This window comes from Stegastes partitus, unplaced genomic scaffold (genome assembly GCF_000690725.1).
Source record: "Stegastes partitus isolate 25-593 unplaced genomic scaffold, Stegastes_partitus-1.0.2 Scaffold295, whole genome shotgun sequence".
Lineage (NCBI taxonomy): Eukaryota > Metazoa > Chordata > Actinopteri > Pomacentridae > Stegastes > Stegastes partitus.
In genome coordinates, this window is record NW_007578026.1 from 226,972 (window position 1) to 246,149 (window position 19,178).

The following is a 19,178-nucleotide window of genomic DNA, read 5'->3' on the forward strand; positions in this document are numbered from 1 at the left end:
GTACTCGTAGTCAATAATAAGCTCGTTTCCTATGATCATAACTTTTCTCTGCATAACCCAAACTGTCGTTTCACCATCACTCAGTTAAAATGCACAAGACCCTCATCCTGTGAATCATCACCGGACGTGTGACAGTTCCTGCCAGAGACTGCTTATTGTCTCATCTAAAGTCGCTTTAAAGTAAATTTTGATAATAGAGGACGCCACACTGGAATATCTTAGGGATATTACAGCTGACTTGTCATTTGGTTGCAGAAGCAGCAAGCTGTAATAACTAACGTTGTTATCTGCTGATGTCAAATGTGAGCTTTGACACAAAGCAATCACAGGCAGAGATTAGCCTCATTGAAGACACCCTGACTGGAATGCAGACAAGAACAGCGGCTTAGTTGACAAAAACCGCAGTCAGGCTGGACAGTTTCAGCCTCCCTAAGACGACACTAAAAGTCCGTCAAATGTTTGTCACATTGGAAAACGCTGCTGCTGATGTGGGCTGTGTCATGAGATGAGAAGTGTTTTGGTCTTAGGACTTTTAAACAGCTTGTCAGTCTGCTGTGATTGATTAAATACTGAGGATTTAGTGTTTTGCATCCTCGTTCTAAAGTTGGGTGCGAAGGTGTTTGCCTCCGTACATTTCCACGATGGATTTTAAATAAAGCAGTCAACATGTGATTGAAGTGCAGCCTTTAACGCTGTGAGACATGGGCTTTAACTGAACTATTGCATTAACTTTTTAGGGATTACAGACATTTTTAAATTCTCAAAATGATGTTGATGAATTTTTTAAAAGAAGGAGGCTTACTAGAGAGAAATCGGAAATTTTAGGATTGGCCAAAACAACAATTTGGCACGTTCTCAAAAGAAGCAATGCAACATCAAAAGGCAAAAGGCTGGAAAACCACATAAGACAACTAAAGTGGATGATCACAGAACGCCCTCCTCAGAGTAGAGAAAAAGTCGAGAACACTCTCAAGGGGGTAGGCGTATCTTTGTGAACAATCCGGAGACACTTCCATGAATGTAAATGCACAGAGTTTACCTCAGGATGCAAACACACGGATTAGACGTCGCCTGGAAACATGTGAGACGCCTGCAACAACAGCGTCCTTTGTACAGATGAAACCAAGACGTTACAAGAACGATGTGAAGAGAGGAGTACGGAGCGGGACGGGAAGAGGCCGAGATCCAAAGCCGCCACATCACCTGTCAGACACGACGGAGGCGGTGTTATGACATGGACATGGGCTGCCAATGGAACTGGGTCACCGGTGTTTATTGATGATGTGACTGATGATAGAAGCAGCAGGATGAATCCTTAAGTGTACAGAGATGTACTTTCTGCTCAAATTGAGTGGCACGCTGCAAAACTGATAGGACGGCGCGTCACGCTACAGCTGGATAATGACCCAGTGCGCGGCGTGAAAGCGACTGAGCGGCTTTTAAAAGGCAAAGACGTGGAATTCTCCGTCACCTGAGCTCAACCCAGCTGAGGTGTTTTTTTTTTCCCACTAACTGGAGACAAAACTGAGGACAGAAAGAACCACAAACAAGCCATGAACTGAAGGCGGCTGCAGTCAAGACCTGGCAAGCATCTCAAGAGAGGAAACTCAGAGCATTTGGTAAAGTTCACGGGTTCCAGACTTCAGGCAGTCACTGACTGCAAAGGATTTGCATCCAAGTATTAAAAATAATCCTTATATTTATAATTACTTCTGAGCCAGTGAAAATGGAGGGACTGTGTATATTAAAAAAAAATGGAGGAAATAAAAAAAGTGTAATTCCCAAACGGTTAATGTAATATTTTAGTTAAAGCGCTTGAATGAAAGCTGAACGTCTTCACTTCAGTCGCTGCTTGATTGCTTCATTTCAAATCCACTGTGGCGGTACGCAGAAGGAAAACTACAATAAAATAAAACTTTTGGAACTCGCTGTGTGACTGTGATGCTAACAGCAAAACCTTTAAACTAGCGAGCTTGTGAGGTTCAGGTCACAAAGTAATCATTCGGTAATTACGACAAAACAAACCAATAAAATAATGACTCTTGCCCTCTGCGCTTTTCAGTCGACTGTTGCTGCAACAGTGATGTGCTCCTTTCTGAGTGTGGCTCAAGCTCAGGTCGCAGAGGTCCCACTGGTGTCTATATGCTTACTGTTTGTAGCTTTTGCATAAATTAGCTGTATATGTTTTATACTTTTCCATGAATTGTACAGGTGAGGAAAGATAGCACGGTGATGGACTTGAGTTTATCCCCAGACGGTGCTTCTTCCTTTAGCGCTACGCTGCCTGGATGGAGCTGCTGCCTCCAAGGCCAAGATAATTGAACAAAAGTCTACCGTGGGTATTCTATATTACATGGGAGATTGTAACATGACTGGCTTTGCTCTACAAGACGAACAATGATATATACGGCTATTTTTAGGTGGGTAAACGGTAAATCCCTCTGCCCGGAGGTGGGTATAACTCATACCTGCATACACGCATTGCTGCATTTCTGCTTGTTGTGAATTTCAGACGGCGCCTCACTCAATCTATGCTCGCTGCACATTACTGGAAAAGCAACTGCATCAGATGTAATGAAGTTTTTTCTTTCGCTCTTTTCTATTTTTAGATCTGGCTTGATACTCGTAAATGAAACGGCGAGAGTGAGAAAAAATAAAAAAAAACAGACTTCTTTCTCGCCGTTAGAAACGCTGCCGTGTACACAAACACACGGATAGTCTTTCTGTGTCACGGAGACTCAGCTGTTAACTGTAAGGTTGAACTGTAACTGGCAGCAGGGTGCTGATCCACGATAATTAACTTGAAGGATGGAGGCCTGTTCAGGGATTTACGCTCCAAACCGTGCAGGAGAGGTGATGCTGGGTCCATTCTCCTCAGACCACAGATCCCAGTGAAGCTGTTCAGTCTGCACCGTCTGTATCTGAAGCTGATAGGCTGCTTGTTGGACAAAACACATCACTTGCTCCAACATATTTCTTTAACGACTATGTTGGAGTGTTTGATCAAGAACCTGTGGCTGGTATTTGCCCATAAAAGTAATAACTGTGGCTTCCCCACATGAAGGAGCTGCACCTCTTTCTCTTCGACCTGCAAATGTTTTAAATCTTTCACACTTCTGTTATCTAAAGGGCAGGATGATATTTGATTTTGTCAGCTCGGTGAAACATGGGAGCCGTGATGGGTTTGTCATTTTTTTAAAATGCATTGCACTTTAGCGTATTTGTAGAATACATTTATGTCACTTTCCAGGTAGGTTCTCCTGTTTTCCTTTCTCCATCTGTTCCTGAGTTCATACAGAGTATTTCTAAGTTCTCATAACTCACCAGCTCTTAAAGAAAAAACCTCATGAAGCATTACTCAGTGGAGTGTCTCGTCTCCTTTTTTCCCTGACGCTGTCGCTTGCTTTCACCGTGTTCACATATCAGCAGCTTTTGCGGCTGTGGCACGGTGCGGACACGTGAATTTATCTTTTTGCTAAAGCCAATCGACTTAATGATGCAGATTTAAAGACTACTTGTTAGAGCCAGCTGAAGTCAGCCCACATACCCGCTCAACAGAACGACTCAGGCAGGTTCACTCAGCGGCCGCTGAAGCAGTTTGATATTTTACTGATGCAAATTCACGGGAAACAGCTTTGTGGAGTGTCTGTGCTTCCTCTCTGCATGTGTACATAAGGCTTCATGTGGCGGCGTGAGCTGCCATGCTCCTGACTGCAGACATGCCTCTGTGTGTATGTACACATGGAGGAGGATGTATAAACAAATCTCTGAGCGTGTGCATCGATTAGACTCGGACTGATGCTGGAATTTAGCGGTCGCTGCCAATATTTGTGAGTACACAAGTCCCAACAGCAGATACAGCAACAGAAGCACCTGCGTAATGATTCGCTCTGAAGCTGTGTTGATCAATATTCTTAAAGGATTAAAGGATAAAATAATAAAGCAGATATGCACAGTAACGAATCTACAGAGATTTGTCACTCGACGCCGTTGTTTAAAGAATTCAAGCATCTTTTCTGTGACTCTGGTTGATTCACGGCGCTGCCATCAGCTACACACAGGCAGCTGCTTTTAGCAAAGCTCTGAGAAACAGACTGTAAACTACCTGACCGGCAATTTAACAACAGACAGACAACTACATAGTGGCGCATATGGCAGCTTAAAAGCTAAACATTTTTTATCAAATGACAGAACGAGTCATTGGAGACCAAAACAGATTTAATAGCAGAGGGGATGTCAGACTTGTGTGCATCAGGGGCTCAGAAACAACGCCGCAAACACGTAGAAACGCCGCTTTGTGTCTCCCGAATGTGTAAATAAGCAACTGCTTGCTATCACATTGGCAATAACACATTTATTAGGTGCTAATATGTCATTGTTTTTAATGTGAACCTATTATTTTTTTTATATTTAACCGTTTTCCTCTCAGTAAACTCTAAATGTGGTTATCAAACAGTTGGGACAAGGATGCATTTCACAGGGTTTCTTCCGGCTAATCATTAGTTATTAGTAACAGAATCTGCATCACCATCTGCTGAACTGTGATATTTTACTCTGCCAACGCAGCTGCCGCAGAGCGCTGCAAATATTAGAGAAAAAAAAAAAAACCTGCTCAACAAACAATGGAATTACGACCATTGTAAAATGACTTCAAGTGGATTTTACAGCATGTTGTGAGCACACACCGGCCAACATACAGGGTCTGGAAGTGCCAACAAACATGAGTGGCTACGAAAGACACTGTCTGGCTGAGATGTTCTGCCTAAAAGCTTATGTCTTCCATGTGTACATCCACAGGTCACGCTGTGTCAGCCCGAGCTGTGGCCGTGTTTTATCCCCTCGGCGCCCGCTGCCATCTGGATGATAAGATGAAAGACAACTCACATCTTAAAGACGGAGCTTCAGCAAAACGCGATGATGAATACTGATTTTACACACTCTGTAAGAAATGGATAGAAATGTAGCCCAGAGGGACGTGTCCTGACCTGTCAAGACTAAAGAATGGGGCACTACATCCACACCATCAGATTATGATAATAAACCTCTGGTTCGCTCGCTGCAGTCTATCATTGACTGAGGTGCCATTTACACAGCGTTAGTCACACGTTTTGTCACAGCGAGTCAGTAAATACATATTGATAAAGGTCATTTCTTTGAAAACAGCCATTTGAGCTGAAATAAGTCCGAAAAATATACATTTTTTGGACAAAAAAGTACAATTCCCACAATGTTCATTTAAACTTTTCGGTGGATTTTTGCAGATATGGTGACAAAAACTGAAATTTACGACCATAAAACTTGGAAGTAGATTTTGTGTTACATCATTCTGAAGCTTCACCTCACCGAGAAATTTAAGAATCAAGGTTTACAGAATATCTAGACCACGACATTCAAAAGAGAAAAATAAAGCTGGTCTCTAAAAAGCAGATTTTTAAAAATGAAGCGGCTCGTCGTGACCTCAGGGTCCACTCAGGCTTTATTAAACAGCAGCCCTCATGATGTAAATTCTGACTGTGCTGGTTGTAGTCATCCTGGGTGAAAAGTCAATCATCGAAGGGGCAAAGCGACGCAACATCTTTTCACAAATGAGGACAACAACACACCGTTTCAGGTGATCTCTTCATAGAGGCGTTGCGTTGGATTGTACACATGAATGAGAAGCACAGTTTGCTTTCCCTTCTGTACACCTGGCCAATGAGCATGAAGTCGCCAAAGTAAACCAGTAGTGTCCCACAAAGACACCTCCAACCCATAACTTGACAAGTTCAAGCATCTTCTCGACTCGGGGCCGTGCACTGGCAACGAGAACAAAGCGGCTTTTTCATAAAATTGGAAACATATGCTTCGTAAAATCAATCGGAGGGATTAAAGTGGTTAATGGCATTTGAAAAACAAATTGCCATTCTCCCCTTGCCCACCCATCCATTACAATGCAAAACATTCTCTATGCTTTGTTTCCCAACTGCATCATAACCCAGACTTAATGGAATTCTTCCTTCATTTATTCAAGGTCAAAGCTCATCACTCCCACAGTCCTTTGCATTGTAAATCTTCCTCTCGACATGTCTGTGAGGGAATTTGAATAATTGAAAATTTCCTGTAGTAGTCATCTAAATATCAGTATACTGCCGGTGAATAGTGATTCTGCATCCGGATAAGGAAGCAACACAAGAAGATAGAGTCGACCAAATGCAAACTTCTATATTAAGGAGCACATCTTGAGTTTGTGTTTTCCGCTGAAGATTTCTGATAAACACGGCGCTGGAAGTGTTTTTCCCCCCACCAAGGCGGGTTATGAACTCCGTTACTCCATTAGCGAGGAAGCAGCAGTGTTTGCAGTTACTTGTGTGAGATTATTATCAGATATAGCACCAAACACTCTGCTAGATGGGTATGGCACACTGGCGCTCATCCAAGTCCTGACAAACACATTTCTGCCCGTCGAGAGCACAATGCAGCGCCGTGTGGAAATGCTTCAACCGCTCCCAGCATCCACACCGCACCAATCTGAAGCGTAATTACCGGCCAGGAGAAAGTTCACAGTTCTCCGGACCACCATGTTTACCCAAAAACAACAACCGGTGAACATGCAGCACAACCAAATCCATTACAATTTTTCCACCAGCTCTCGTTTGACGCTGCGAGTATTTCCAATCAAGCAATACAACAGCAATTAGCTCCCCCTGAATGGTTTGTTTCTCGAGACACTCTTGAGTGCTGCTTGGAAAACAAACATGTAAATGAAGACATTGCCGATGTGCAATATTTGCGACACAAATTGAAAAAGAAATAAGAGTGAAAAGCAATATTAAATTAGCGTTTTATCTCCTCCTACAGCAGAGGGGAGCTTTGATCAACTCTGAAGATTGCGGAGTCAGTCACTTAAAAAACTGGCCATCTGGGGGGGATTTCTTTCAGGGCTGATTAAAGATACAACGCAGATAAGCGATCGTATTTTTGAGAGTGGATAGGCTCAATTGAGAGATAAGTAAGTTAGGTGTTACTCCATCAAACCTCCACTTTAAGAGATGTGACACAGTGAGAATAATAAAATAAGATGCCAAGTGAAACAAAACAAGCCTATCTCTGGGCTGCATCTTCACTTTTAATATAAATAAATATATATACACTCTGGCCAATGTGCAGCGTTCTTGTTTAAATAAAATAAAGAGCACTCCAGACTGAGCCAAGCAGAGCTTTGCCGGGTCTGTATTTCACTCAAATAAAATGGGCCAATAGTAATTAAACAGCCTGATTAAACTTAAACTGGCCTTCCTACATGAGATAAAAGCAGAAGTGGAGAGCGCACACACAGAAAATGTTTAGAGAATAATCATTATGCGCACAAATTTCCAATAAACTACCGTAGAAAATTAGCAAAAACAGCCCTACTTGGTGTAAGTGCCGCTCTGAGAGGACATGCAGCATATTCAGGTGCAGCTGCAGCACTTGGGTGTGTTCAAATCTTTAGAGGATGCATCAACACAACTCCTACATGAAGGGCTCTGCTTTGACTCATTTATCCCATTACTTTCAATTAATTAACGACACAGTAGCGCGGCCCACGTCACGCCGCTATCTATTTTAGCAAACCACGTCTCGGAATGAGTACGGAACGACTGACGACACACAACCGAAAGGAAGCACGTTGCGTTTTAGTGAACTTCATTCATGCTGCACAGTGAATCAGGAGTTATTGCCAAATGGAGTGTAGAATGAATCAAAGCACAGAGCAGGAATGCTCGCTGAACTCCATCGCACCTTCTTCCTCAATGATTTCTAAAATAATCTTCGTAAAACACTAAATCTGTTGATTGTTTTTTAGTGACAGCAGAGAAATTATTTGTTTGAGGAATATCTGAGCAATCAAAATAGAAAACACATCATAAAAAAGCAGCTGTGAACCTCAATTTGAAGAGTTTTTTTTAGTCAAAACAACGACTTAAACCTTCAATCTGACCTCAGTGCAGCACGTCATGTTAACTAAAGTGTTTCCTCAAGGTGCAGTGATACATGCACAGCACCTGATGAAATGTTTTCTGTATTCTTGGAAGCCAACCTGTCTTCAGAGATCTAGTGATGGCAGCATTTCACCTCGCGACCTCATCACAGGTTGTATGCACTGTTTGCTCTTGGAACAAGCATCGGCTGCAGGAGCACCGACAACGACAGCTTTACTCAGCACACTTTAGCAATAACAAACCACAGCATCGCTCCGGCTTCACATGCACTGAAGTCAGACGTCTGTTTCGAACGGACTGCACAAGTCGCACTGAAGCCGAGTCGAAGCCCATTTGAACATAAAAGAGAGCGACAGACCGTCAGACGTGGCAGGAAATAGAACAGCAGACACACGGTGCAGGAATCACAGCACATCCAGATAAGAGCGTGGCTACTCACTGTGGTGAAGTTTACCGGGTAGCAATCCTCTCCTCGAAAGGTGCACTGCAGCAGCATGTCGTTGATGTCATGACCGGTTCGGTTATAGAAGTCAGTCATGTTGAACAGCTTGGGCTTGAAGTTCAGGAAGTTTGCCTTATCCTTTAGGGCGGCCAGAACCTCGGGCTCAGCCAAGTGTGGGTTGGCTATTTGGTAGTTATTATTGAGGAGGGCCAGCAGCTCCCCCACATGATAGAGGTCGTTCCTGGTGATTTTGGAGAAGCGGAACTCGTTGAGGTTACAGAAGGTGACTGCTGGGAAGGTGAGGTTCGTTGCCGCCACTTCGTCCAGCTTGGTGACGTGAGGGTACTCCAGATAATACGACACCCGATCCATGCAGACCAGCATCAGTAAGCCCAGTGAACCCAGGAACGAGAGAGTCCAAAGAAACCGCCGGAATGTCATGTGCCCATAGGCGAATATGTGACTCATGCCATGTAGGGTGGAAATGTTGGCGAAAGCTTGCAGGTTGGAGGGCCTGACGCTTTCAATGCTTTCCTCTGAGCTTCCTTTCATGGCTGTAGAGTGATGCTCAGCACTGTCTCCCCAAGAACTTCAGGTTAGAGACTTTGCTTAGCAACAGGAAAAAGCAGAATCCAACCAGCAGTGTTGGTTTGGTACGCTGCTTCTTTATTCCCTCCAGAAGTGGTAATGGTCTCAATAAATAGCTACCTTAAAATGGTTGTCAGTCTCTGTGAGAGTTTTCTTTTCATCACAGTTCGCATTCCATTGGTTGTCAGCTGTTCCTTTAGTCCCAGGTCCCCCCTTTTCTTTCAGGCTGCTGTTTTATTATCTCCAAAGCTGTCTCTCACACTCCCTGCTCAGCTGTCCTTTGTAGCGGCACCAAACACAATGACAGAAACACCCACTTCAACCCAAAACGCAATGCCTCCTGATTCCTGAGTGGTGTGAAAAGGAGCAAGAATACAAGGGACAAGAAAAAGAGGGAACAGAGAAAATAGCAGACGTAAGGATAGAGGCGAGAGATGAGGAGGCGTGGGGGTGGTGGTGGTGGTGGTGGTGGTGGTAGGGGGGGGAGAGACTGCAATGAAAAGGGCTAGCGTTTGGAGAGAGGTGCTAAGCCTCAGCAGTCAATGGGACCCTTCCTCCTCCAATCGGAAGAATGCCTCTACATCGCTGTGATAATGGGATGCAATGGTTTTGTGAATGAAGGTAATAAAGAGAGAAATGGCTCACTGGTCCCTCGCTGCCACCTTCCTCTTTTCTCTCGTGTCTCTTTTGCGCTTCTCTGCTCTTCCAGGAATGGAAATGAGGGGGGTCAGAGACCTCCGACCAGCCCACCACTGTGCTTGACAACCGGCGTTCACCGATTCCGCGGCTCCCACTTCCTTATTTGCACAGATCCTCAGTTAATAGAGAAGACCACCTCTTGACGCTTTATGGCCACCCCCCACCGGCACAACCACTAAAGCCGCTTCAAGACCCCAAGCTTTAGTCCTGTTAACATACAGATTTATATTCTGCCGTGTGGAGCCTTTCACTCTCTTTCTCGCTTCCTCTCTCTCTCTCTCTCTCTCTCTCCCACCACTCCCCCATTTCTTGCGCTCCCTCTCTCGCTCTCTCGCTCTCTCTCTTTTTCCAGCCTCCCTCTCTCTCTCTCTCTCCCTCTTCCTCTTTAGTAGTCAGGATCCATCCCACTGCTGAATGGCTGCTTTGCTTGTGTGTCTGTGCTCACAGGGGAAGTCTCTCAATCTGGACACCACCTTCGCCGTGGTATTATTCTCTAATCTGCTCCTGCAGCCCGTCCGTCCGTCCGTCGTCGGCGTCGCAAAGAACGCCACAGGTTGCATGTTTATTGCGTAATCAGAGCTAAACGATGTTCTAGAAATGTCCACGTTGTACCCTAATCATTCATATTAAAACATGAATTAATTAAACAGGCAAATACATTTTTCTGAACCGTTTGCATAAACAATTTCTTAATTATTGAATATAATTGAACAATTACCTGATCTTACATTTTGTCATTTCTTGTATTATTTTTATTTTTTTTATTTTGTGTGGTTCCAAGCAATGGCGTGATCCAAAACCCATTTCAGCAGCCGTGGCTTTGCTGCCTGTGACTACATGAAATTTTCAGGCTTCACCAGTAATGGAGTTGGCGATTTTATTGGGGTTAAAAGTTCACCACGCCATTCTGACAAACCTTTTAATTTCTCCCAGGACCAAACAAGATTATCGCTCATTGGCTGGCCGGGAATGACTTATTATCATAACAATAGGTGCCCTGCCAAGGATATGACCACAGCCCTTAAGGATTAAATCAATATTCTGCCCTGGTAACCAAGCGCTGGGGCCGTCACAACCAGCAGCCACAGTCCTACGGAGGTATGTGGACTGGCAATTCATCTGCAAACTGAGAAACGTCAACCAGCTTTGATGCAATTTTTTTTAAAAAAAGGAAACATGAGCGTGATAGACTTTTGTGGTTTTGAATCCACCTTCACAGTGCAGGGATTTACAATAGTCCTACAAGAAGCTTTTTGTTTCACACAAAAGCCATTCGCGCGCAAAAAAAAAAAAATCAAAACAGCATTTAAAGCGGCTTTAATAATTCATAACATCATGACACCTTAAATAAATCTAATGCTATTCCTTGTCAAAATGTCATTGACTTGACTAAGAGGTTTGAATTTACAAGTGGTTTGTGCTTGACTCAAGGCTCGCGAGTCTCTGCATATTTTAAAAATGTATAAAACTCCGCTGCGCTCCTTTATATTCACAGTCATGACTTGTAATGATTAATGTGCGAAAGAAAAAACAGTGATAGATGACGCTGTGCTCGTTTAACACGTGAGACCTTCGCTGAGTGTTAATGTGTCTTCATTCACAAACGGCGCCGGCTAAGCCAACGTCGCTGACAAACACCGACGACGCTACAAGTCTTTCACCAAGGACTCGTTTTACTGAGCGTGGACTTGGCTGAATGCTCCTGGTGCTTCATCCACACTAGTGCACAGTGACAACCGTACGATACACGGAGGCAGGACGCTCTGGACCGGAGCGCTTCCTCAATTGAAAAACAAACGTCGACAATTTTTGTGTTTGCTGAAAAGACATCACCTTAAAAAAAAAAACACTCATCTCCAGTTGTCATGGTGGCGTGTGTCTGGAGGTGAACTATAACCTGACCTACTGTGCCAGTGGTGTTATCTAACTTCTCCAGGTGGGTGAAAACAATTATTTCACATGCAAATTGTGATTCTCTTGTTGTGTAATTGTGAATCAATTCTGAAAAATTAAATTTCAGTTGATAACAATGAGCGGATGAAAAGATGGACCTCAACAACGGAAACATCTGGATGATGTACAGCACATATGGGATTGATCTTGTCGTGTTTGGGTGCATTTCTGATTTAACAACTTACTAATTAACTAATTTTCTGACTGCTATGTACCTGCTCAGTGGTGAAGCAGCAGATCAGAGCACTGAACTCCTTCAACCAACCAATGAAACCTGCTGACCAACACGCTGCAGCACTTTACAAAACTTCAACCAGCCACAGTGGAGCAAAGATGATAACTCAGTCTACAGTCAAAGTCCTGCATCTGTACAGCGTTTTGGTAAATGTTGGCTTCCCCCAAGCAGAGAGACGTTTCTCCACTGCTAACGACGCTCCGTTTTCACACAGAAACAGGTAGCCAGTGACGCTAACCGATAAATCACACTTTTGCTAAATCTGACGCAGGTAGAAGACTGTCAGATGCTTCAAAGTTCATATTGTCAGCTAACCACCTCAAAGAAATAAAAGCAGAACACTCACACAAATGTCTCTGATTTTTAGTTAGTCATACATTGACCTTCATCAGATCCACTGAGCTCAGCTGTCAGTTATGTTTCACAGTCAGCCGGTCGGCACACAGCAGCAGACGTTCACAGAAACATTTTGGAATCGAGACCTGATCCTGAATCGAATCACGGCACAAGATTGTCAAAGATTCCCACCTCTGCTAACTGCAGGCCTGCATGAAAACAGGGACAATACATGTTGTACATTAACCGCACAACGATTAAAAACCAAATGTAAAAAAAAAAAAAAGCTGCTTTTGATGAATAACTGACTCATCATCAGTGGAATTAGCATACAAACGTTTATTTACATCTTGATAAAAGCGCCATTGTTGCATAAATTTGCATCCCATTTCCATGTGTGCGCAGTGACAGAATGCAAATACTGTTCACGCTGCATTATTTTCCATTCTCTTTCCGTTTTGGTAGCATTTTCCCGTGTAAACATTAGCAAACTTTAAACTCAGAATTCATACCAGCAGGTATGCCTGTTGTCGCAGATTGCAGGGTGAGAGTGGTGGACTTTTCAACAGTAATTGGCTTTCAAGTGGATGGTAGAATGCACAGCGTAATGCAGTGAATATTAATAAGGAGGGGTAATATTTGAGGCGCCGCTAAGCGCTGCACTCTCTGTAAAAGGGGCCTTTGAATTTGACTTTTAACTATCAGCTAATGTTGTGAAAAATTTCCAGGCTCCAAACACCACGAGGCTGTGGACTTGTGCCACAGCTGACAAAATGGAATAAGTGCGTCCCAAGAACTGGACCAGATAGGATTGAAAAAGCGTGTTTAATATTCAGTCACCGTTCAGGACGAGCTGTGTTTTTCATGATAAATAATGACTCGACAGTGTGACGGTGCAGCGGTGTTTTCAGGCCTAGTGAATCTGAACTGAAGAGCTCATAATGCACTTCAGGAATACAGTCTTCCAGTTTATTACACAGCTGAGCATACGTCTATATTTTCTATTCAAAGTATGTGTGTTTGTCCACAAAAGCTGCATCACATTGAAATATTTAGTCTTTCCAAAAGCTGCAGCGTGGAATGCTAACTGAAACAAGCATCCCTGATAACAGGACGAAGGCTTTAAGTTGCAGCTTTTGCTCTGACTGAACCAGATCATCAGTTATAGTTTAGATGGAAAGATCCATATTCACTAACCGTGTGATTCCTGCTGCTGCTGCTTTGCTTTGTGTCTGCTGTCAACAAAGTGTGCTGCAAAAAAACAAAAAACACTAAACCAGGGTTTCCCAAACTTTTCTGCACCCGACCCCCAGACTAATAGTGTCAGTGACTGGCGACCCCGACCGTCCCCCGAGGTGGCTGAAGAATACAAACATCCAGCCGCCACACACCAGCACAAACAGACCGATCCGAACACAACACAGAGGACAGAGCAGCCCAACAACCACAATATGGCTTTATAGGGATTCATATTGGCTCATAGCAGAATACGTGAAACTAATACAGCATGTGGGAGCAGCAAACTCATATTATTGCATTTTTATGCTCAAAATAAGCTATTTCCAGTTGTTTTATCTGCTTCCTGTAAACCATGTCACGGCCTCCGCTTTACGAACATCCGCCCTGCACAAAAGTTGAACCTAATCCGACAAGCGATCGCAGCATTGTTGTTGCCACTCTCGCCATGTGACTCCGGAGTGTCGGATATTAGATAATGCGCCGTAATTACTACACAGTTCAGCAGAAATTCCTGTGAAAAGCAAACTGGCCTAATGTGATGCGGAGCTAAAAGGAGCAATTACAGTAAGTCATTCTTTGCGATGCCCGAGTTATGCAGATTTGGCAAGCACCTCAAAGAACAGATTACCCTGTTAGGAGCTGAACGCGGCATTAATGCGGTTGACATTTAAGAGCACATATATCAAGAAGTTAAAGAACGAGCGGAGATGCAACAGTGTGCTGGGCGGCGCAGTGCAGGAGTGACGACGCAATAACACAGGCCCAACAAGCGATTACACGGGAAGCGTGATGTTTTATTGCTATCCCAGCCTCTGAGCACTTTGTTTTCCCGTATATATGTTCAGAAGCACATTTGTAGCAGAACTTAAATTATTATACCTACAGAAAATAGTCAGTGAGTAAAAAATTCAGCGTGAACGTCAAGTCTACAGTAGTTCAGAGCTCATAATGGAAATAAAAAACACCTATTTTGCAGGTAACGGTAGCGCAGTCCAGGCCATTTTTCATCTACGCTATGTTGCAGACATTTCTATTAGTGCCAAGATAAACTGAATGCTGTTTTGTCCACAAGGTTTTTAAATTGCTCATTCAATAAGGGGAAAAATTAAAAAGCTCTACCATTTGCTTGAGTGCGGTTATCTCTGCTGAAACACAAACCGGTGTGTTTGTATACAAGACTGTGAATGTGGCAGCTAGAGTAATCACTGCAGGTATCGGGCGAAGCTTTGTTCTATTAAGCTACTAACCCTGCAGAAAAAATAAATAAAGCAAACACTTCATAGCCTAAAGCAATATGTTGATATGAAAGGCTGTGATAAACACAACAGCCAACATTCTTCTCTTTCTGTTACGTGGCGAGGCAGCAGATGTGCACATACACTCACCTTTTTCCATCTTCCCTTCTCAGATGAGACAATCACACAGCAAAAATCTGCCAGACAACAGAGAAAAAGATGGCCTTAACAACCAATGGCTGCCATTAAATGTGTGCAGCAGCTGCTGCAAATGACCTTGCATAAATGCGGCCTGAGATAAGGGCCTATTCATATGTAACCTACTGCTCAATGTGTGCTTGTGGAGAACAAAATTGACGGGAAGAAAAAGTCCAAGACCCTGGAACAGGCAATGTACTTTGAGGAGATCTGGCACTAATTAAACACTCGAATGGCAACAGTGATGTGTCATTGCTTAATACAAATGTACCCATTTGAAATAGGAAAAGAAATAAAACCAGATTTACATCTCAGAGAATATCAGAGAGTTGGCAAAGTGACATAGAAGCAAAACAAGCAGGTTGGTTTCTCTCCGCTGTGCACTGAAATATTCCAGCATATTTTATATACACATATAGACACAGACGCACAAACACACACATATAAATATATATACACAATTACACTCCTGAAAGCTTTCTGCTTTTATTGCTTTTCAACACTGAATCATGGTGCCATTTAATGGCTTTTAATATATTTATTTTTTAATGTCCAAAAGACTTTCAAAGTGAAAACTGAGCCTTACAGAGTAATTAATCAAAAATATAATGTGTAAAATAGGTAATTCCCTCTGTTTAAAGTGACTCACCTAATTTACCATCAGTGTAGCCGGATGTGCTTCAGTGGCTTCAACAATCAAAGCTTTATATTAAAGTGACAAAGAGAAAGCTGATGTCATGACCAGAGTTCACCTGAAGGCATGTTGGAGACTCTGAAGTCAGCTGGGAGAAGGTTCTTTGGTTTGATGAGACCAAAGCTGAGATTTCTTGCTATCAGACTAGACACTATGATAAGTGGACACCATGCCCACAGTGAAGCACGGTGGTGGCAGCATCATGATGTGGGGATGTTTCTCAGCAGCAGGAAGCTGGAAGGCTTAAGCAAAGCAAATGGAACCTCATGCAGTCTGCAAGAGAACTGTAACTTCGGAGTACGATTTGTTTTCCAGCGAGACGAACCTGCAGCATACAGCCACTCTGCACAGACATGATTTAAAGACAACACGGTGGATGTTCTGGAGAGGCGAAGTCAGAGACCAGACCTCAATCAGATTGAGAATTTATGGCTGGACTTAAAAAAGGCTGTTCTCCTGCGATCTCAGCCTGACAGAGCTCGAGCGGTTTTGCAAAGAAGAATGGGGTAAAACTGCAATGTCCAAAAGTGCAAGTGATTGAGATTTACTCAGACAGACTCAATGCTGTAACAGCAGCCAAAGGTGCATCTACTGAAGGGCTGATTACTTATGCACTCACTTATTCTACATCTTTTATTTTTAATTGATTGACATTACTGAGTAGAAATCTGTTTCCACTTTGACATGAAAGAGTTTCGTTGTTAATTCTAGTAAAAACAAAAAAACAAAAAAACAAATTAAACTCGCCCCAAATCAATGCTGAAAAGCAATAAAAGGGGAAAACTTCCAACGGGGGTGAGCAATTTTTTAAAGGCACTTTATTAGTAGCAGAGCACAATGAAGACTGAGTGGATTTGTTTCTTCTGAACAACACGACGGACAGAAATCTAAACACCTGCAGCTTTCTGGATGCTTTTATTTTATTTTTTTTAAAGAAGTATTATTCACAAGAGCTCCACTACATTCAGTTTAAGGTATTTGTCTTTCTGCTAATTGACAATCAACAACCCAAAGTTCCTACTTGCTAGACACCAGCTTTCACACATTTGCTACTCAGCTTTTAGGAAATTATAAACTAGAATAGATGCACCTCACAAACAGTGTTAGAGCCAATACAGCTGTGGTATGATGCAGCGTGACCCAGTGTTTTACCGTTCAGAGAGATATGTGAGGATGATAAAAGGTGTAATGTGAGTTCAGTTCCATCCACCGGCTTGGATTTCATCGATCAAACAGATAAAATGCTGGTGATACAGAAGCCGGGGCCTCATATATACAAACTAATCAGACCAAATGGATAAATTCTTCAACTGTATTACTGTCACGATCACGTTATCAGTGCTAGAAAACAGAGTCTATTTAGTCTAACCACCACCTGAACGAGATTGTGCAAAACAAGGAATAAATATGAACAGCTTTCGGTGCGAATCAGAAGATGCTGACACGTTCTAATCACGTTTGCTTCGACTTCTTCCTGGAATATGCTGTTAAAAGACTACAAACACCACTCACTGAGGACCAATTTAGATGCTAAACTTTTCATCCTCACAAAAAAAAAACAAGAGGAACACCTAAATAAATAAAGGCCTGGGGCAGAATGGGGCAGAAGCTATTTTATCCTAATTATCAGCGTGAAAATCTCACACGTATCAGCAAGTTCCACCAGGAGTCCGGGATCAAACGCGAGCTCAGAGATGCAAACCAAACGGCATTACTGAACAAACGGAGCCATTACCGCAATCAGACGGCACGCTAACGTGAGCTGAGACTGAAACGCGTTGTGCATGCAGCATGGAGGGAGCAGAGAGGAACTTACAAAGAGCTCAGTGGTGTTACCAGCTACCACCACTGGGGGCTCACTGGTGCAAAGCTAACGTAGAGCGTTTGCAGTTATATGACGAAAAGGATGCACTGGGGACAATCATTAACGCAAAGTTGAAATACTGCGGTAATTAGAGCCAACTAGGATTGTACTGAGGAACAAACTGGTACAAAATAAATATGATTTAAATTAAATGGCAGTGATTTAACACAGCGTTCCTCTGTATTTAAAAGAAAATAAATCAAGGCTAGACATGCCACCCATCCATTCGCTGTCCCATCTTGTCTCCTTAGAGGGTCGCTGTTGTGGATCCCAGCTGAGAGGTGGAGTTACAGATGGAAACAGGCACCTCTGGCCAATGTGGAGTCACCTACCCCAGGTTCAAACCCTATAAAGATCCCCCCTACAGTGACAATACGTTTTTGACCTTGTTTATATGTCCATATGGTGTTTTTTTTTTTATAAGCTAGAAGACAAATAATGAGTAAAAATACCACGGCGTTACCACTTTGAAACAGCTTTGCACCAATGACAGTCCCTAAAACACTCAATACAGGGTTTCACAAGCAGGAACCAGCATCGGGGCTTTCTGTATCATCGTCCTCCTTCAGAATCAGTTCCAACATGCACGGCTGAACGACTCCAATATCACAGCTTGTCATTGCGTAGTTTTACAGCGTTTGACTTGAGCTGGTCTGCTTGAGCTAGTAGAGGAAGATGCAGGGAACTCGTAGAGGTGTACAGGTGTACGGTTACATTTAAGCCCATTTAAAGGCAACAGGGGATTATGTTTATGGGGGAAAAAACTTCTAAATATGCACCTCTAACACACAGAACTGAGCTTTAAGGGGTTAAACCAACGAGCCGAGTGGGACTAAACACTGCGCCACTCCGCTGCCCAGACTAAACACACTACACCGGACAAAATGAACCTGGGGCTTTAGGGGCTGCGGAGAACACTTTAATCCAGCTTTGCTCATAATACCACAAATTTTTAATAAGTACAGCCTCGGTGTACATTAATCTACCTCAGAGCAGTACACGTGAATCAGAAGTGCTGTTACCTAAACACTGGCTGTGACGACTGTAGATGCAGCTCAGAGGTGTTGTCTGATAAATGCTGATGATTAAGAGCACCCACAGCTCTACTATATACTTAACGACCTATACGAGCTACGATGAAGATTAATGTGGATTAAAGTGGAATCTATAATGGATGTACAAGTCTATTTTTAAGTTTACACGGAGGCTTTTAAACCTGATGCAAGTGTGCCACCCAGTGGACAACACGATTACATGCAATGGTAGAAGGTCCAGAACAATATCTGCAGCAGAGGAGGTTGAATTAACCCCAGCTGAAGAACCGCGTTTCTAGGACCGTTGCTTTTCATTCATTTCATTCTTTTTTTTGGACCAGATAACACGACAACCAGCTGCTGACTTCCAAGAGTAGCTAGCTTTTGTAGCACACAGTGAGAGAAATAAGGACAGTTTTGATGTGAACAAATCTGTAGGAGCAGAACTCATCTGTTAGAAAGCACTGTTTGGGTGAAACAAGCCTTTTAAATGCTAAATATTTGGGCAGAACTAAGTATTTTGAGGATAATAAACAACTCATTAGTTCAAAAGTACTATTTCAGTGGAATAAGCCTTTAAAACTATTTATTTGTTAGAAAGCATTTTTTTTTTGGTGCCATAACTCTCAAAGCTATAAATATGTGGGTGAAAACTTTTGTATTTTAGGGTTTAAAACCAAAACTCATTAGTTAAAAAGTA

General features: G+C 42.9%; 1 protein-coding gene across 1 annotated transcript; it reads right to left on the minus strand.

Moving 5' to 3' along the window:
* Positions 1 to 7,388: 7,388 nt before the first annotated feature.
* asic1c (acid-sensing (proton-gated) ion channel 1c) lies at positions 7,389 to 8,955 on the minus strand. Its single transcript, XM_008283038.1, has 2 exons — positions 8,401 to 8,955; positions 7,389 to 7,409 (listed from the first exon to the last, which is right to left on the minus strand). The coding sequence occupies exons 1-2, from the start codon at positions 8,953 to 8,955 to the stop codon at positions 7,389 to 7,391; spliced, it is 576 nt and encodes a 191-aa protein (XP_008281260.1).
* Between the last annotated feature and the right edge of the window lie 10,223 nt (positions 8,956 to 19,178).